Source organism: Thunnus maccoyii, chromosome 11 (genome assembly GCF_910596095.1).
Source record: "Thunnus maccoyii chromosome 11, fThuMac1.1, whole genome shotgun sequence".
In the NCBI taxonomy this organism is placed as follows: Eukaryota; Metazoa; Chordata; class Actinopteri; order Scombriformes; family Scombridae; genus Thunnus; species Thunnus maccoyii.
In genome coordinates, this window is record NC_056543.1 from 25,048,820 (window position 1) to 25,070,310 (window position 21,491).

A 21,491-nucleotide genomic window follows, 5' to 3' on the forward strand; every position below is an offset into this window, starting at 1 on the left:
CACAGCTCAGACAGGAGTGATGAGAGCAACATAAGTGCCATATGTCAACCAGCAAAATCAGCCCAGAGACAACATGACTAACCCCTGGTCAGGATTAATGTGACAGCAAAACCTTCACAGGCCCCTCCAATATAAACAATTCTAACAGCAATTATAACAACAAAACAACAGTAGCGTGTGTCTGGTTGACATTTATATTTAGTTATATGCAGAGAAAAATGTAGTGAGTTTGATTTGCTGGTAGTCATCTGCCCTCCAGTGGCCGTGCTCATAACTTCAAGTAGAAACCTCAGACCACATTTCATCGTTTGACTGTTGTTGGCCACACACACACACACACACACACACACACACACACACACAAAACAGTATGAGCATATTATCTCAATACTGACATCCTGATGTTGGCGTCCAATCATAATTTATATTGATTGATACAATACTTGAATTTATGTGAATGACCCTGCGGTGACAAGCTCAAAGGGGAGATTAAATACAGAAGAGATGAAAGAGGATGGCATCTGGCATAAAGCCACATGCACACACGCAAAAACACACACACACACACACACACACACACACACACACACACACACACACACACACACACACACACATGCACATAGAGAAGACTAGACTTGTCTGAAATAGATAAGCATTGTGTTTTGTCTCAAAGAGACTATCTGAGTAGATTGGAAATGTTACATATTTGGAGTTTGGCATTTCCGACAAGTGGAAGTGGTATTGATAAGCTTCAAAGTGGCACGCTCTTTCTCTTGACCTCCTGCTGGTCTGGCTTTAGTCTTTTCTCAAAAGAAATGGACTGTGTGTGTGACTTACTCATGCTGTTGTGTGGCCAGCAGCACTCCTCATCTGAACCTCCCTTGGGCTTTTTTTGCCAGATATCTTGATGGCTTTTGGTTAATGCACACACACACACACACACACACACACACACACACTGTGCAAAGGGCCTCATTTGCTTTGAAAATTACATTAAATGTGAATTTAATAGGAATCACCCATCTGTCTTGAAAAAGCTCTTTTTTTATTATTGGCTGCTTTTTGTTCCCTGCACTGCGATAAATCTGCATAGACATGCCAGCAAGATGGTATGGTCCAGACCGAAATATCTCAACAACTACTGGAGTGCCACAGAATCCTATACAGACATACATAGTACTCAAAGGATGAGTCCTACTGACTTTGGTGATCCCTTGACGTTTCTTCAAGTGCTACTAGCAGGTTCACGTTTGTCATATTGAGTAATATCTTGACAGCTATTGGATGGATCACCATTAAATTTAGACATTTATGTCTGTATCCTCTGACTTAATCTAGGTCAATAATTTAAATTGTCCAATACTTTGGTTTATGACCAAGATACTCACAAAACAACTGACATTCCCATCATCTTCAACTGTACCTTGTGTTTAATGTGAATTAGCAAATGTTAGCATGCTAACATGGTGAACATAACACCTAAACATACTGATACTGATGAGCATTTGGCTGAAAGCACTGTGGTGCCTTAGTACAGGCTCACAGAGCAGCTAGCATGGCTGTAAACATGTTCATACTTGATCTTGTTCACTTCTTTGCTCACCCAACACAACATATGATGTCATAAAATCTCACAAGTGACTTAACATGTTGACCTTTCTGCTTCCAATGTACTCTCACAAATAAACAATGTTATACTGCTGCACACATTCACACTTTCCTGCTAACATGATAAACCCTGCTGATATGAGTCTATTTTGACACCTGACCAGTTATTACATTTACTTCAACACAACTGCTCAATCAAAAACAAAATGTAACAGTTTGGTTTTCTTTATAATGAACTTTACAATGATAGTGTGGCTGTAGACTCATAGTCCTTTAAGTGGACATATGTAGCTATGCCCCCACCCCAGAAATATACAAAATGATACACAACAACGGTTTAAGACGAGTAAAAGATTTATTTCACATTTTTTCTTTTAAATATCACCAGCTTTGTTTGAGGAATTAAAGACATCAAAGAATGGGTCACAGGAATAGTCAAGGAGGCTCATATGCACAGAAGGACAAGAGGGATGGAACAGTCTCAGGTCTCCAGAAAACAATCAGTGAGGATCAGATAGTGAACAACCATATATTATGTCTGCTGATGGTTTGGTGCTTGTAGTTAGGAAGGACGGACAGAGTGTGCTTTTCTCGTTTACTGAAGTCGGATAACCGCAAACATGCACACTTTTAGAAACGGGTTAAAATGTGAGCGACACCATTGTCCAATCCTTCTCTGTTGAATACAGAACCCCCCATGTTTGGGGAGAGTGCAAAACCAGTGCATGTGCTGGGATGAGCGTGTAGGTCTTGGGGGTGAGGTTTGGAAGGTCAAAGGTCAGTGGAGAGAGGGTGAAGTTAAGCAGCTAGAGGGGGTACATGAGGCCGCCACAATGGGAGACACAGTGAAGCACTGCAATCACAATACAAAACACACACAAACTTGGCTTCACTGGAGATAAGTAGTTTGATCAACCCAACAGTCTGAGCTCTATTATTCACAGCTGACACTGTGTTTACATACCCGGCTTTACCTGAGTTTACAGTGAGGACATAACTCAGGTAATACAGGGAAAGTTTAAAAATGAAAGGTTTTGGACACACTAGGAGGGACAAGGTGTTGTTAAGCTGGTCCCTGTATACTGATAGTTACTAAAGATGCCTTAAACCAACGACTTGGTCCATCTGACCTCTCACCTCCAGTGCAGGCAGGAGGGGAGGGGAGGGGGAGGGGAGCAAGGGCAAAGAGTGTCAGAGTCACACAGGCACTTGAGAGAAATGACAAAAACACTACGACTTCCATTAAGGCACGACAGATACTACACTTACAACACACACCCGTCTTTGGGACAGGAACAGCACGACTGGCAGAGGGCACACAGAGCCGCACACACAGTGCAGTGCCCTCGAAAAACAGATGCACTAACAGAAGAAAGTCATGTATTGATTGGTTTTCTTCACATCCACCTGAAGAGATCCACCCGAAATCCTATTTTAATTGTTTTGCAAAAAACACGACTTTTCCCCTGACAAATGATTGCTAACATCAAAGTACAAACCATTATAGATTGGTGTAGAAGTGCTTGCAACACGGTCAACAATTAACATTTACTGCAAGTAGTCAGCTGTGTTTTTTCACGTGAAGAATGAATTTGTTTCTCCAAATGTCAGGAGCCTTTCTGGGTATAATCCTTCATTTATTCATCTGTTTTTTAAAGTTTATCTCAAAAAGAGGCAATTTTCTTTTCTCAAAGAAAAACAATTTAAAAAAGCAATAAGACATTTCATTTAAAACATAAGCTACATCTTCTGTGATTGAAACTCATTAGATTCTCTTTAAGTAAATAACGCAATAAAACTTTTACTTGGTAAGTCAATAAATTGTTGGATGCCTTCACAGAGGAACTGTAGGCTGGTCACATCTTTCCACTTCACACAGGTTTACAAATGTGGTTGATGACAAGTTTTGGGCTTTAAAAAAAAAAAAAAAAGTTTGTATATATGTTTTTTTGGTTAAGTACAATACTAAACCTTGTGTTAATCTAAATCATGAATCACAAAAAGTAAAAAATATAGATGTCAAAATTCTGATTATAATAAAACAGCAACAAATATTATGTGTTATCTCATCTGAAGAAAATACATTCGAATGCTTTCATTACATTTACCATGACAACCATACAGAGCAGCTTAGTAGCACAACATTACCCCTAAATACAGGTTTTACCTTAAAGGATAAGGCTGGCCATATCATTCTCATTCTTTATATGATTTTTTCTTATTGTCAACAAATCCCATGAAAACTAACGATGAATTAGTGTGTTAATAATTTCCAACTTCCCTACCCTGTTTGCTCCTAATGAAGATCTTTAAAAATGGGTCACAAATATATACTTCATTAATGTAACAAGACAAGAAAGAAAATGAGAAAATCCTGGAAAAGACAAAAAGCTGGATTTCCCGGTGAGTTCTGAGATCACTAAGAGTCTGGGCTGTCGTATAAACACACTTGTGTGTGCTTCGCTAGCTGGCTAGCTAGTTACAGTCAATGTCTGTACAGTTGGATCGGCTGCTGGGGGCGAATAAGCACAGATTCCAAAAACCAATTCCACCTTTCTTTAAAGGATAAGTTCACAATTTTTCAACTCTGTCTTAGAACAAGAGTGTTTCCATTGCAGATTAATACATATTTTCTTGTATCACTTAGTGGGATTAACTTAGAATAAACTACAGTGCCCATTTTCATCACAATGAGGGAACATGTTGTCCAGTGTGGCTCACCAATGTGTGACACAATGGAGCTCTATGGCACAAATGAAGTTATTTCAGGCTTTGGTTACACAGGCAACACTTGTTGTGGGATCAGTTCATTGCTTTTAGCCTTTTCATGGGATTTGTTGACAATAAGAAAATACTAGATATCACCAGACTTACCCTTCATCCTCCTCTGTAATTTTGTAATGGGCAATGGCACAACTATTCTCTTCTGATATTACTGGATCTCATCAAACAGCTACAGCTGCTTGCCCAGAATAAATCAGCACCTAAAATCAGCAGAGGTAATTAGACACAGTGGATACACACACACACACACTCACTCACTCACTCACATACAAATGCATGCTCACCAAAGTATGTGCGCATACATACAAACAAAGCTCATACATACACAGTAAGCATGATGACTTAACCCTTCTGTTGTGTTCTGGTCGAATTGGACCGATTTACAAGTTTTCTCTCTGAAAAATGTAATTAATTTAATCTGATTGTCATAAGGTGTCATGACACAGGGCATCTAAACACACAAAATAATGTTTGATAATTTTCATTAAATTTTGGGTGTTTCATTTAACTTTTTTATATAGTGGTGTTCCCGCTCAAAAATGACTTGTCATTAGAAATGAATGGGTGAGACTACAACTGGTGTATAAAACTGAGTTCAGGCAAATGCCCATTCATCAGATGGACCTGCTCACAGACCTGCATGTGTGTTTGAGCACACACACACACACACACACACACACACACACACACACACACACACACACACACACACTTCCCTTCTTGGCTTCCAAGTCAAAATAATCCATACATGCTTTTTTTGTTTTTTTACTAAAAAGCAAGTTGTATGAGCTCAGGTCAATAAGGCCTTTAATAGCAAATAGAAGTTCAAAACTTGTAATGTTCAAAAAAAAACCTTCAGTTGATAAAAAGATCTAATGGATTATAGATTTATAATCAGCTATAAAGGGGCGGTCATTTTGGACCGGGAACACAGAATTAATTAACATGAAACGAATACAACAGGAGGGTTAAGAAACTCATGTAATCAAAGTTGTGAATTTCATTGGCAATGAATGGAATGTTAATGGTCATATACAGTATATAATGTTGATATATATATATATCCTTTTAAGAACTGATTCTGATCTTTTTCTTTAATTTTTACAATCTGAAACTTAATCTGTTAAAACTTCAGTATTTAAACTGTAGTTAGGTCTTCTTCATTCCTATCAAACCAACCTCTCTCAACTTCTAATTAGGCCATTACTGCATTTATTTCTCTCTCTCTTTCACGAGCAGTGCACTGGGTGATGGTGCATTAGTGTTTAGTTTGAGCTGAACAGTCTTTCTTATAGCAGGGTGAGTCTCAAACAGTATACTATACTCTATATAGTTCACTACTTTGTAGTTTAGGCCATAAAGTAGTGCACTAGAAGTACACAAGTACAGTGTCTATTGAGATGTGCCCACTTAAGACGCAGAGGAGAGATATGACGGTGTGGGCAGTTTAACACCGGTGCAGGAGGCCCTTCTTGCAGGCCACCAGGCCGGCTGCGGTGGCAACACACAGGAAGGTGGAGACTCCCATCAGTTTCAGGAGACCACCCACTGAAGGCACATTTCTCTCCCAGAAGCTGGTGACAAAGGGGAGTGCTGGGACTTCCTGTCGGAGGCACAGAAAGGGGAGAGAAGTTACATTTATTTGACTTTTGTGTTGCATTCAAGTACATAAATATTCAGAAAGATTTCCCTTACCAGAGACTCAGGCTCATTCTGATAGATCTGATTCGGTTGGATTTTACCCATCGCACACATGATCTGCAACAGAACACATTGTTTGTTCAGTCAGGACACTCACATCAAGATCTAAATCTTTTATTTCAAAAGGATTTCACTTTGGAGGTGTGATCACTAAGACAGATCTGCAGACTGCTTGTGAGCTCACAAACCCAACACTGATGAACACAAACACCAAATGCTAATACTGAAGGGGGCTGGAAGGAGCAGTGTTGGGGGTAATGTGTTAGAGTACTCAGATTACTTTTTTGCTGTAACATAACAATGCAAGTAATCAGTTATTTAGTTACATTTTAAAATAAGCAATCTGTTACTGTTAAAGTATTGTAGCAGGCTGGGGGTTCGCTGTGGCAAAAACTCAAGCAGAGAGATGATCACATGACATGACAGCCGTACCATCAACACTGCTCTACTCTGCCTCTGATTGGCTAGTATTCGTTGCCTTTGTTGGTTAGGTTGGTCAGGTTTAGGCATGAGGAGTGAGATGGTTAGGGTTATGGTAAGAATATCAGGGCCAGAGTCAATCAGAGGTAGAGTAGGGCGGGTCTTCACAGAACGCAGTTGGGAATAAAATAACACCTTTTGCAACCATACTGGAGGGAAGGTACTAACCACACAGAACTTCACTCATGATACAAAATACTGTCTTTCACAACAGCAAACTGTATATTATTAGAAACATTTTAGAAACAATGTGCAGAACAATAACACTAATGACCATGTACCAAGTAACATCTGTGATGATTTATGCCCATAAACACATTACCTCAGAGCATGCTGGGAAGCTCCGCCCACCTATCCCCAACACGCTTACCGTATTTCCCTGTTTCTTTTGTTGTCACAAAAAACGAACAAAAAAAAAATCCCCGACACGTTTGCACTGTTTCTTTTCTGTTTATGCACCAGTGTGTGTGTGTAGCTCAGCTGGAAGTATGCGCATTATTATGCAAGGAATTGCAAAGGGGTTTTCATTTTTGGTAACGCAAAAGTACTCTGATGAGTTACTTTTCTCAGTAGGTTAATTTTTAATGGCAGTAAGGTTATAATGTAACAAGTTACTTTTAAAAGTCGTTATATGGTAACATCATATGGTCTGCCTACACGAATAAGAAACAGTAGGATGTTGGAATGAATGATTTGACGAATGTGGAACATGTGACTATAAAACAACTTTTGTACCTGCCTTACCGTGATGCTCATATAATATATAATACTAATATATTAACATATAATATAACATATTTTACATTTATTGAAAAAAACAGAAAGGGCAGAGGCATATTTTCAGTTTCAAGCTTCCAGTTTTACTTTAAAGCCTCCATCTTTAAAGCAGGTGAAAGCAGGTGTGCCAGCTGATTGCTCAGATACATCAGTTAGGCTGATGATGTCACAAGCTTAATTGATACCAGCTAATAAAATACCATTACCTGTTCCTGATGTTAATTTTTAAAGTAAAGCTTGAACCAGCAGATATGCCTCTGTTCTTTTTTTGGAGTAACTCGACTCTTTTTTATTCAAAGTATCAGTGGATCCTCTGGTGTCTGAAAGAGCAGTGTGTTGAGGTTGTCTGTGCTCTGACCTCTCTGGCCGCCCTCTCTCCAGCCTGCACCGCTCCTTCCATGTAGCCACTCCATTCTGTGGCCGTCTCTGTGCCCGCAAAGTACAACTTGCCTACTGGCTCCCTCAGCACCCTGGAGAGAAGAGAGGGAGCATGAGAAGTTAGCGGGTTTTAACATAAAAATAACCAGTCAGTCAGTCTCTAGTATTATAGATGTTTACCCCTGTTTAACCACAGCTACTGCATGAAAACAGCCACTAAGAATCAGCATTTTATTACTGCATTATACTGTTCTGTGTAAATGAATCTTTAATTTACAGAGCAGTTTCTCCAACCTGAACAACTGTTATGATGATCAGCTGAAACTATTAAAGCTACAAACAATAAGTGAATTTCTGCTATAAATTGTATTATCTAATTATCTAAACTGCTGCTGTTGTTGGTGATATTTTTTTGTAATTCTTGAATTTATATATATGACTGGCCACTGAACATGATCAGGATTGTGTGTGTATTTACAGTATGTGTGTATGACTTACTTGCCATACTGGGTAAGGATTCCTGGGGGGAAATATGCTGTGTAGCAGCCCCCAGAGTACTGCTCTTCACACCAGTTCTTCTCCTCATAATGCACCGGCTGGCAGAGACAAGCGAACAAATAAATGTTTCAGTTAGCAAGGAATGCAATTACAGCAGCAGTAGCTTTGTGACAAATGTTTGTAATACTGTCTGTTGTACCCATACTCACATGCAGAGCCTCCTCTGAGCCCAGCACTCTGGAGTAGACCTCACAGATCTTCCTCAACCTAAACACAATGGGACAACCGTTTGGATTAAATCGACTGTATGTTGCAGCTGGTGAGAGAGAGTGTATCAATCTATTGTCTCTACTGTGCATCTACCTCTCTTCTTTGGTCAGCTCTGATAGCTTTCTGCATTTGCGGGCGAGGATGAATCTGGAGGAAAGAAGTGAAAGTGATAAGAGAAATATTAAAGGCTGCAGCCCCCTCAGAATGTAACACAGTTGAAATAAAATTATTGTTATTACTGTTATTTCCAGTTTCAGATTAAAGTTTAGAAAATGTGACATTTTATTCTTATATTTGTAATATAATATATAAAACAATATTTGTAAGAGTGTGCATGTTTGCCTGGGGCTGTTATAGCAGCATTTGGGCGTAATGTTTGGGTGTCCATATACATTTGGCCACATAGTGTATTTTATCTAAATTATATACAGTATGATATGATATTATCTTTGTAATTTTCAGAGAACTGGCTGCAGCTCAGTATTCACCCCATAATGGCAGGTACAGTCCCATCAGGCTTTGTGTCATCCAGCGTCAGACCAATGGGAGCCCCTTCCTCCTCGATCACCATGCTGCCACAGTAACCTGGAGACACACACACACACAACAAACAACAACAAAAAGAAGCAATTAAAAAAATCTTATAAAAGAAAGCAGTCCCTTTCTCTCTCTCTTTCCACTTCCTGCATACCCTTTTTCCTCCAGAAGTTCTCTTTGTAGTAGACCATGCACTTGATGACAGAGCCCATGGGGACGCGGTTGATCAGCTGGTTCCTCAGCGGGGGCAGCTCAGGGTTAAAGTGCATCTTCAGATTCAGGCTAGGAGGGGTGGCCACGATCACGTACTTGGCCTAAAACAAAGACACACACAGCAGTGAGAGACAGAGGACAGTGTGAGCAGGATCACATGGCTGAAAAGCAACCAGTAGATGGCAGCATAGAACAATATTACCAGCTTCTGTGCTGAAATATATTCTTCAACATCTACAGTACTTCTTATCATCTACAACCACGTCTTACTGTATCCAGATTGCATTATGTCACATTATGCAGTGTAAAGATAATGCTTTATTTTTACTATTAATACAACATACCAATAACATGCATGTGGCTGTAGTAAGACTCCTAATATGGCTTTGACGTGTTTACCATATAGATCTGTTTGTCCACCGTCTCCACCTCCACCATGTCTCCGCTCTGGTCGATCCTGTAGACCGGGGACTGCAGTTTCACGCGGTCGCCCAGCTCTTTGGCCATGCACTCACTGATCTGACTGGAGCCACCTACGAACTTCCTCTCCTGCAGAGGTGGATGGAGAGAGCAGGGGTCGCAAATCCAATGTGAGCTTTGGCTGAACCATAGAGTGCCAACACAGCAGCAGGACTGGAGGGGTCTAGTCTAGATTTTATATGCTCTACTTGTAAGGCAGCTGTGATTTATGCTGGATAAATCTGATTGTTCTTAGAGTAAGACTCTGCCAGGATAATAAAACCTAGATTTAGGAGCAAGCTGACAAAATCTGTTCATTTATCCTGGTGTTATATACCTGTTATCCCCAATCCCCCCTCTTTCCTTCACTACGATTTCTACATCTTGAACCTTGAGGGAAAATGTGCTTGCAAAGCTCAGGCCAGCAACTGCTGGATGGAGAGGACTGTGGGGGTGGAGAGAGATTATGTGCTCCCAAAGCTCTGATACAGAAAATTAAATAGACAGTGACCTTTTCCATATGGTTAGTGTCAACTCCTGTCTGTTCTCCCTGATCAGAAACACATTGTGTGCATTCCACTGTGGCATTTGAATGTATTTGCCTGCCAGTCTCTGGAAATTATGGGCTAAACCAAAATTGGTACTGGCAGTGAAACAAGGTGAACCTGCGTTTGTCTCTTTTGATTAAAGACGACTTTATTTTTTCAGTTTCAGTGGAAAGTTGCACTGAAATTGGAGAACACCAAACATGCCTGCATGTGCATTACCCATGCATTTACCAATGAACAAATGTGCTTATTTGAAATGGGGAGGTCTGGCAAAGGGGAAACGACAACAGAGCTGGCCACTGGATCATGTGTTTACCTAAACACAAGTCCCATTTCTTGGTGGCTATGGCAACAGGGCCACTCGGCTTTAGAAAGTACGTTAGCAGAATGTGCTCCCTGCAAGAAAACAGCTTTTGTCAGGCAAGTAATTATGCTGGGAAGATCTGTGGGAAATGAAGGTAAACGTATTAGGGCTCCTTTAAGAGGCTGTGGGATCTCTCACTGATGCTCAACCTCTTGTTTTGCATGACTGAATGCATCTCTGTGGGCAGTGAGCTCAAGTCCCACACAAATTCTTGGCTGACCACTTGTGCACTGGCCTCTGTCCCTCGGTGAGCTTTTTGCTGAGATTTTCTGGAAAGCTTAAACGTGATACTGGGGTACCAAGCTCAGTGATTATTGATTAAGATAAGATGAAGATAAGAATGATTATTTTGTTATTTAGTTTTTTTTAAAAAGCTATACCTCCCATTAATCTCCAGTACAGACAACCAGAACCAGACTAGACTTAGCCTCTCTAAATGGCCAGATGAACAGAGAAGAAAGCTGACATGCACACAGTTGTGAAGACCTACCTGTCCTCCGTTAGTGGTGGAGAAGATCCTCATGGTTCCCCCACACTGTTTAACATACCAGAGGAACCAGAGAGCGGACACCTCATGGGGTTCAGAGGTCACGTTCACATTGACAAACAGTGTGGCAAAGCGGCGGACAGTACTTGGAGACAGATAGAAGGATTGAGGGAACAGTTACAACTCAATATTTAAAAACAGAAAACATCTATGAGTGTAAATATATTTATGAGATCCTACACAAGTATTTGACTTATAAGCTTTTATTCATTCAGCCAGTTTGGAGCAACTCTTCATTGACAATGATGGTGCTCTGTGTTAAAGGGATAATTCAGGAATTTCATGTTTGTGTGCATTTGTAGGTAAACGTAATATTAGTATAATTTACACTCAATTACTGGATGTCTCACAAGATGGATGGCTGGTCTAACTAAATAAGAAATTATGATTTATTTATTTATTGAAGTTGACTATTTTTAAAGAAAGTGGATTAATTAAGATGTATGATCCACTTCCTGATATGATGATAGAGGCTGAAACAGTAATCATGCAAACAGTACTGTAATAATTAAGACTTTGTATGTATATTTGATTTTGTATGTATCTTTTTTCTTTATTTGGTCCAATACAAGCACAAAGTATTAAACTTTCAGTATTGAAGACGATATATTTCCATGTTAGAGCTGCAACTGACTGCATACATCAAATAATTGGGCAAAATTTAGAGATATAGAAGAAGAACATGCACAGTTGGTCTCACTCTGGTTCAGATGGACATAAATAAAAGGGAACTGTCTCTTGCTATGTGCTACCTGGTCCAGCAGATCTTCTCAAAGAGCTGTTGCATGGTCATCTTGTCCCACTCCTCAGCATGGGGAGCTCTCCAGGGAGCCTCTCTGGGGATCTGAAGTACAGAGGGGGGAATAAGCAGGAAACTCACATTCAGTGTGTGTGTGAACAGAGACAACAATGGTCTTGCTTTACCTCCTTGCCCATCTCGTCCATTGTCCTCCAGAGGTTGTTGAAGTCCAACAAGACGATGGGGTTCCACATGGGGGGGAAGGAGCCTTTGAACGGGTAAGACTTTCCCTATTGGACACACAACATCATCATCATTATTATTATCATCATCATCATTGAAAAATCCTTCTCATGATCATTAGCTGACTACATAATTGCAGTGTACACATGGCCTTGTTTAAGTGACTTAGAAGTTTGCCTTCTCACATGAATATAAAGCACAACTCCTGTTGAGGCCTTTAATTAGCTCTTGGCAGATGTAACTAAAAAAAAAGATCCTCCCTGATTACAAACAGTTGGTAAAGTATGAAACACATGTGACATTTTAATTGGTCAAATGTTTTTCTTTTTCTCACGTCTGCGATGTATCCCAGAGTTCCTGAATGTTATATTTAATTTAATAAAAAGCAAGACTTTCTCCAGCCTTATTAATGTTTTTGTGTGACTTTTGCCTTGATTTAGAACACAAATGCAATACACTACCCCAAATATGTCAAAGTAGTATATCTATAATACAACACAGTATGATTTTTCTTTTTTTAATAACTGCTCAATTAACATGTTTTACAGCCACCAAATGAAAGGACCACATGCAGCAGCTCTGTGGCTGCTGATTTTGGCCACACTGCGCCACAAGTTCCGAATAATACAAATGAATATGAATCACATCACGAGTCATATTATAACCGGATATGTTTGAGATCAGATGTCTGACTGTCCATCTTAATCAAACCAGTTACAATATGTCTGAGTCGCATGTGTGTCGCCAGATGTGATTGCTGTGCCAGAGAGTGCACCGTTAAATATCCAAACACACATTACTAACCTCAGTAAATTCTGTTTCTCACACCTGACACATTGGTCCCACAATCTGATTTTGTTGGGGAGAATCTCTGCTACAGAGACAGGAGTGTTGTGGTCATAGTGCACCATGATCCATGTTTTTGGCGTAGCTTAACTATTTAATTTTTTTTTTTAAAAATACAATAAATCTCACATGGGAGGAATTAGATAAAATATGAATCTAGGATTTAAAAAAGGAAAATTAATTTCATAACCCTCCCCCTTATTCGAACCCCCCACCCCATGATGTTCAGACTGTTCTGAACTCTGAAACACTTTTGAGTGTTTAGTGAACTGTTTTTGAACTGTGTCTTTAGAGCTGCTGCTCCCACTCTGCTGGGGACAAAATATATAAGCAAACTGTTTTTCTGTTGCAGCAATATTCAAAACCAGTGAATACTTTGTAAATTAAAAAATCAGTCAACCTCTAGTTGTCCTCTAAAACGCTTAGTCACAATGACTGAACAGTAATCAATAGTTGTATAAAAAGTAGTGCAACAGCTTGGTATATTTCCAGTTATGCAATATTTTACAACAGATTAAAAGATTCATAGTCATCATGTGTGATAAGAGCGTGCAAAATCCATGTATTGTTTGAATCCTGTACTATTGCTCAATTTCTCAACCACACAACTGAGTTACACATACGTAGAGAAAGCGGACGAAGGGTCCCAGAGGGATCAAGGTTGCTTAAGTCAATTCTCTGAAAATGACATCAAGATTATACATTAAGCTCATGTCACACGAGTGTTTGGCTTTTCCAACAAATAACTTTGTTGCTTACTGGCAATCACCTCTTAGCTGTGTGAGGGAATAATATCTGTCTATTCCCATGTGTGTTGATGTTACTGTGCATAATCTCTCTGGTGTAACGTTATTGACATTTAGCTTGACAAGTAAATTTGTTTCAAACTCTGTCAAACATCAACTTCCCCTGAAAGCAACGAAGATTGGCTACATATAGAGATGCTACTGTTTGGAGGATCATTATTCTACAGTCTGCAGTACAGGCTGTCTGGGCTCACTCTCATAAAGTTGTATTTGCTCAGGTTGCACCAGTTTTTGAGCCAATAGTTGCCTCTTATTATATACAGTATTTCATTTTGGCTTGTCATGTAATTTGCTGTCATTTTATTGGAGACACAAAACTGCTGCATATAAAACTTTTGCATTTGCTCACTTAGAGTTTCCCCAAATGTCATCTGGCCTTACAAACATGCTAACTTGTGTATAAAATCCTGGTTTCAATACTGAATAGTTTCCTTTTTTCCCTTGCCACTTGTTCAAGAGACTATGCAAGTAATAGCAGATTTAGATCATGTGACCTTCACCATTTTTCCCCTCATGTATCAATTGAGTGGCTGTAGCAGAGAGAACAGAAGATAGAAGATAGAGCAGTGAAAGTTGTAGTTTGTAAGTTTATCAGTTGAATAAGTGTTTTAATTCCCTTTGGTTTATCTGTGTGTGTGAAAAATATGTGTTTGTATGTGTTTTCAGGCATAACTATATGACCACATCACTCTAAAGGCAGCTGGTTAAGTTTCTCAAAATGCACATTGCTAAGAAAGTTTAAATAGAAATGTTACTGTCTGTAAAGATTAAGGTGAGGTGAAGGTTTAATGTTACTGTGACATTTGCACTTATTTCACTACAAGCTAAATTACTGATGATATGATTCTGAACTGTGGAATGAGAAACTTTCCTACCTCAGATTCAAGTCATAGCCGTTATTATTATAACATTATATTTAATTATAACATGCCGGCTGGCGATGGCTTTTTCACGTGAGCTACTCAGTCTCACTTGCACCACTTTTTTGCTTGTTAAGCTGGTCAATATAATAGATTAACGTCTTAAACTTTGCCAGATTAAACTGTGAGTCCATCTATACAAACACACACACAGCTTTATTTTAAATTATAGCATTTAAAAAGAAACCAAATATGTCAAAACAACTGGAACATTCCCTGACGTTTTTTTATAATTGTTTGAATATTTCACGTGGTGCAAGCAGTTGTTTAGTTGTGTTTAGTTTCATTTAAATGTTAGACCTAAAAGATATAGGACATAAATGTGATTCTGTCATACAGCCTGGGACTTTAATAAAGTTTTACCCAAGTGGAAATGAAAGGAAAAGGACATTTTTAAGTGGAAAATAAAGCATTTTAGAGGTTAAAGTGCAAAAATCAGTTTCCAATAATTCAACATCTTGCTGAACTTGATATTACACATCAAAAAAATGACAAAATCCAAATGGACCAAGTCAACCACCTTACGCGGTCACTTTTATTAGATTAAAATAACATGATACAGAGATTTGCTGTCATCACTATGCTGCTTTTATTTGTTTGAGAAGTCTAAAAGTAGTTCAGCAGCCAACTTTGATATGTTAATCAGAAAAGTGCTGATAGGTGAGACAGGGAAGCATCATATAACCCAACATGTTAACAATATAACAATAAAAAAGGTGCTCTATCATAACCTGAGATACTCTTGTGAGATAAAATGTGTGTTAGAAGGATGAGAAGTTTTACTATTGATTTATCCTAATATATGTCAGTGGACATTGACTCCCATAAAGTATTTTCTTACATCACTATTCTATGCTTAGTTCATTCAGTGATCATAAAAACATTTGGATCAGTATTATCTCTAAACAACAACTCATATCTGTTAAGCCGTCTTGGCAGAGCAGAGTCACTTTCCTTTATGTCTTATTGTCTGATATCTGCTGCACTGTAACACAAAACTCAGCTCATAGATGGAAACGGACAGAGAGACAATGAAGTGTCTCACAACGTACAGTAACCGCTGCCATGCTCAGAACAGTCCGTTGCCGTGGAACAACAGGTCTGTCGCCATGGTGACGCTGGTGAAGTGAATACAGAAGGAGCAGTGCAGAGGAGGGGAGGGGGATAGGGAGAGAAGAGGATGCAAGGCAGCATCTGTTTCCACATCAGTGAGCAGCGACTCAGCCTTCAGTACATGAAGACACAGGTCACTGTGCTGCAGAGTGAAACAAGCTGAAGTGGATTAAGAATCATATCCTTACTTTATATACTCACTCAAATCATAAGCTCTTATTTGAGCTGTAAAAACTATTATACCTATTGTCTATATTTTCTACCTTTACTGCCTTATTATATTTATATTAGCAACCTTAAAAGCTTCTCTCATCAATACTGCAATTCTGCAACTTTCAGCTCATTGTTTTGGTTTAACGGCCCACAACTTCACTGTTTTGGTTCAGTTTCACTTTCACATCAACCTACGTGACCTGCCCAGCAGCAAACTACAGACAGACAAAGTTAGTGACTAGCTGGTGAACAAAGGGGGGTGTTTAACAGCAAATGAACCAGGTGTTTTCCTCAAGAGTTGGTAGTGTTGTAAATCATGTGTAAATAGGCAGCTATTTGCTAACAATCATCATCAATTTAATAAGGTGATAATAAATCATGTGTGTGTATGTATGTGTTCACAGCTTGTTGTATTTTCCCCAAGTGGTCAAAAAAATCAGCAGGCAGCTACACATTTCTCTGTTTTCTATGTCACTGTTTAGCGTCTTCAGGTTAGGCTAACCCATTGTTGCTAACTTTGGAGCTAACCCCTTCACTTTTCCAGCAGTTAGGGAAACAAGAGACGTGACTCTTCATGGTTTTGACAAGCTGCAGCATTTATTAACTGACACACTGTAGTATGTACTGTACATTTACCACCAGACTGACAAATTACTGCTAACCTTTCCTCTGCTCTGCTCACAGTCACCGTCACCTTTGAGGCTCGCTCTCTCGCCTAACCACTCCTTACACTCTGCCCTATTCCTTAAAAGGAGTTACGCTACCTGCAGTTTCCCAGCCAACGGCACAGACATTAACTTACGTTTCGAGACAGCGCTGCTCAGCGGCTCCCAAACGCTATTGATTTGCGAATGAATGGATATTTGGCGGTATTTTTGACATTTAAAAAATTATTTTTTGGCCTGGCGGGGGTTCTCGTTGGCCTGTACTATTATAGGGGAAACACTGAACATGTTTATCATTCTGATTGGATATGAAAAGCTGAGCTTTGTTTCTTTACTTTTAAAAATACCACCCAAAAGTAACTACAGAAAGTGTGACCTTAGGTGCACCTAAGCAGGCAATATGACAAAAGATAAGGAACTTAATTTCACAACACCACTACAAGCATCTTTCTTTATCAGGGAAAATTAATTAATTGTACATGTTGAAAACTACCATAGTTGTGGTAGTTGTGCTTGCACAATCATCAGCCATTACTTTCATGGTGCTGTAAATGTGCAGATATGATATGCACAACATCCACGCTGCTGGAGGAGCAATGGGACAATCTCACGCTCTTTCTCAATCTCAGATAACCAGAGACAATATTTAATAAAAAGTCTGTTTCCCCATCTCTGATAGTGATACCTCATTAATAAATCCAGTGCTGAGAGCTGCAGCTGCCTGTTAGGCAGTAGTTTGCTGATAAGGGAAACCAGCACTGGCCTTTTGGATTACAATCTTCCATAGAAAAGCTGATTAGCTACGCGGCTTGCTTGAAAGCTAGCCCTAATTACACAACATCTTGGCACACATGCTGGTTTGCTTTTACTCAAGCTACTATCATGTGAAGTAATGTAAGCACTGTCATAAAAAGTTAGATGAATGCAATTGCGTTCCTCTGTTGTTAATTTCAAACCTGTGCTGTGATCAGGAAACTTTAACAAGCTGTGACTGTTAAGAGCTTATTTGTCTGAATAGCTTCTTGTCTAATCCAAAGCTACTTACAATCAAAACACAGTGTAGTGATACTCACAACAGCAATATACACGTTCGAAATTCCATGCAGTGAAGTATTGATAATAGTTTGTTATGTGTTGCTAATAGTCGGCAAAAAACCAAAACAAAACCTTGTGGAACAGATGCAAGAGTCAAAGGTTTTAATTAAAGGTGATACTGTTAATAACACTTCTCATCTTGTCTTAAATTCAGGTCCGGTGCAGGATAGAAGATTTAATGAAAGAGAAAATGGAGAGTATCTGCACGCTGAAGATCGCTAAAGATCTCAAAACTTTACTGAACTAAAAGAGTCGACCCCAAATGGGTCGCAATCATGCAAATGACCAACATGACAAAGGAAAAAGGCACAAAAATGACTGTTGAAGTCATGGTTCAGATTGTGTGGTGTCATCATATTTTGCTGTAGCCCCTTTTAAAATATTGGTTTGCTTAAACTACTTTGATTTCTGATTTTGTATCTGGAGGGTCACACTGTAAGCTTTATTGTATATATTTTGTTTGAATGATCCCTGTAGAGGTAAGGGTCAAAGGGCATTCAATGACATGCTGACACAGGCTTGAATGGTATGGTTGAAAGGTGAGGTACGGCCTTGCCATGTTCTCCATTATCTGTCCCTCTGCACTACCATCTTCATGTCTCTAATGCTGTTTTTTATCTTGTCCTGTAACACACATTATCATTATATATTTCATTTGTCATTTTGGGATGGCATTAAATTAAAAACAAAGGCAATGCTGCTGAGATTTCCCTGATAAAACTGACTTTATTTGATATTTTGTATCAACAAATTCTATATAAGGATCAAAACTGACCATCTCTCAATACTTTCTTACTTCACCATCCTGTTTGTGGCACTGAGTTTCAAGCCCATTTGTTCCCTCCAAAGACATAAATATTTAAAAAGGGGTCACATATACATAGGCTAAGAAATATCCTAAAACATCTGGAAACAAATGTTACTCAAACAGGAGTAAGTAGAAGCAGGATGTTTACTAGGGACTATTTTCAGCTGCGAATCAACACACATTTGGAGCACTAGTGTGTATTTAGCTCAAGAAGGATCTATGCGGAACTGATGCTAAATAAACTACAGTGTCCATGTTCATTGTTATTAAGGAACATGTCACCTAACGGTCCAGCTCATTAATGTGTTTTGAATAGGCAACACTTGTATGTAGGATCAACTCATTGCTGGTTTTGGTCTTTTTATTTGGATTTGTTGACAATAAGAAAAATATATAATAACACCAGCTGTAACCTTTAAATGAAAACTGCTGTTGTCTCTGAGTAGGGATTCAGTTTTTGCAACTTTTCTTTTTGCAGAGTCAGCTGAGAGCGCCCCTCCACACATATGTATGCACAAATGCATGAATGCACAAATACACAGTAAAATACACTGTCTGACACTGATAGGAGTGAGCAGCTTTTGATGAAGCACACTGCCATGGAAACCAGCCAGGAAGCTACGAGTGGCGTGCGAGTGTGAGTCTGCGTCTTTGAGTGGATCTTACAGAGATAGTAGCTACGGAGACACACTGCTTCACAGCAGCAGGGCTGTCCAGTCAAGACTAAACACAGATTTATTTTCTAGCTGTTCTCTGTGCCAAATATCATGCTGGTGAAATTTCACAACCCTGCTGAAGTAGGTCATGTCAATAGTACATCAGTGATAAGGACACAATGGTGGGATGACATTACACTGAAGACTATGAAACCAAGCAGAAACCGGTTTGTCATCCGTATAGAAACATGTCACAAAATTGAGCGCAAACTGTGTTATTAAGCACATTTATCATTGGGAGCAATATGTCACCCTCAACCTGACCAGAGCACAGAGGTCTGTTTGTGCTCAGCGAAGATCTGGTATCCTGCTTTTGGCTGTGGCTGAATCCATTCAGTCCTTGAGGAGGTCAGAAAGCGTCACCTTTGTGACTTGAATGAGGTTGAGAATGAAATACATTTTATATCCTACTAACCACTCTATCATGATCAAGTTAAGCTGGGTTTATACTTGACACAAAGAGTTGAAAACAGGTTTTCATTGTTAGTTTAGTGTCAGAGTTCACCTGTTGATAACCTGTTAAACTAGATCAATGTTGATCAGGCTGTATGGTGCTTAAATTACAGTAATTGTGTTTACATTGTTTCATTTACTGTTTGATATAAACCTGCATAGTCTACGCAGGTTTATATTTTGTTACCCCTGTACTGTATGATCAATTTATGTCTGATATGTTTAGACACATATGGATACAGTACCATGTGTTTTTGTATGAAGTATTTTGTACAGTAAGTCAATGTGAAATAAACTTAAATAAAAACATTCAATCATTCATTCATTCATTCATTCATTCAATCATGTTAGGTGCACATCCAGGGCCATTGTCAATTATAAGGGAAGGGCTTAATTTGAGCATGCTCACTGTTTGACTTGCATGCAATGGCAGCTGTACAGATTGTGATAACATTAATGATTCTGCATATTGACTGTACGTACAGCAAACTTCAGGGAAGTTCAGTAAACATAGTAGGTGCACAATCAATAACTCTGCTCCTACAGTGGAAATCCCCTCTATGGGAGTAAAGCCTCACTGGTCAGTATTTATACCTGTGATAAGCCCTGAGTGGCCTCTATTGTAAACTGGCCTCATATGCTCATATGATTTTAAGTTTCATGTCTGCAGTTGTATACTTTGTGTCTGCATGCAACCAATGATTTAGTCCTGCAATAAATTCTAATGTTCAGTCTTTGCTGACACTGTCAGACATACTTTGTGTGTAGTTGTATTGGATTTCATTATATTATATCATATTAATTATATTCCAAATATTCCGGCCCTTTCATGAGGGTAAATGGGGTGTGGGCGGCGGACATTAGAAACAGCTTTCTATGTATAATGTAGTGTAAAAGTGTGCGTTTGAGTTCACTCACTGGCTAGAAGCTCAAAGTCTCGTCTCTGAAGTCATGATTGATTGACTTGAACACAGCGAGATAAGCTCTCTCCATCTACTACTACTACACACACACACACACACACACACACACACACACACACACACACACACACACACACACACACACACACACACGCAGACAGAGGAAGCTACCAGCTGATAGGCAGTTCAGTGATTTACAGAGGGGGTAGTTTGACCAGGGTACATGGCAGCAATGGCAAATCAAATCAGGTGGAGGAACACTGTGTTAAGGACAGCGGTGTGCCCGCACTAATGAGATATGGAGGAAAGAATAACAAGAACCAAGAAAGATGGCCTCTGTGTCTCTTTCTTCCTTCCTTCTTTGTTTGCTTTTGCTGTCCTTTCAACCACTCAGAGAAAAGAGAAACTGCATTACAGAAATCCCTCAGGCAAAGATTAGCATCTCCAGTCACTAATGCTGAAGAGGAGAGGGGTGGCTGGCTGCTCAGCAGACATGTAGGAAATCACGGGAAGGACACAGCGTTTGATTATCTTTTGAATAATACCTTGGTTTTCTCTGAGCACCTCCGGAAAGAGTCTGAGAGGCTAATGCTGATCAGAAAGAGTATGGTACAGAGTTTTATTAACCCATTACTCTTAGCAGATGAGATTGATTTAAGAGACAAATTCCCTACTTAGGTTGAGTCCAGGAGTCTGAACTGTTGTGGCTACAGCTAGAATTCAGCTTTGCAGGAATCACTTGGTAGTGATGCAAACGTACAGTAGACATTAAAATCATCCATGT

General features: G+C 39.3%; 1 protein-coding gene across 1 annotated transcript in view; it reads right to left on the bottom strand.

Moving 5' to 3' along the window:
* Positions 1–1,947: 1,947 nt before the first annotated feature.
* mao (monoamine oxidase) overlaps positions 1,948–21,491 on the bottom strand; it is a 37,546-nt gene continuing 18,002 nt past the window's right edge. The window contains exons 4-15 of the mRNA XM_042427361.1: positions 12,092–12,196; positions 11,920–12,011; positions 11,111–11,252; positions 9,649–9,798; positions 9,191–9,350; positions 8,988–9,084; positions 8,593–8,646; positions 8,439–8,496; positions 8,230–8,327; positions 7,712–7,823; positions 6,091–6,153; positions 1,948–5,998 (exon numbers count right to left, since the gene is read on the bottom strand). Of these exons, the coding sequence (XP_042283295.1) occupies positions 5,843–5,998; positions 6,091–6,153; positions 7,712–7,823; positions 8,230–8,327; positions 8,439–8,496; positions 8,593–8,646; positions 8,988–9,084; positions 9,191–9,350; positions 9,649–9,798; positions 11,111–11,252; positions 11,920–12,011; positions 12,092–12,196 (1,287 nt within the window). The 3' untranslated portion in view covers positions 1,948–5,842. The remainder of the gene's footprint in view (positions 5,999–6,090; positions 6,154–7,711; positions 7,824–8,229; positions 8,328–8,438; positions 8,497–8,592; positions 8,647–8,987; positions 9,085–9,190; positions 9,351–9,648; positions 9,799–11,110; positions 11,253–11,919; positions 12,012–12,091; positions 12,197–21,491) is intronic.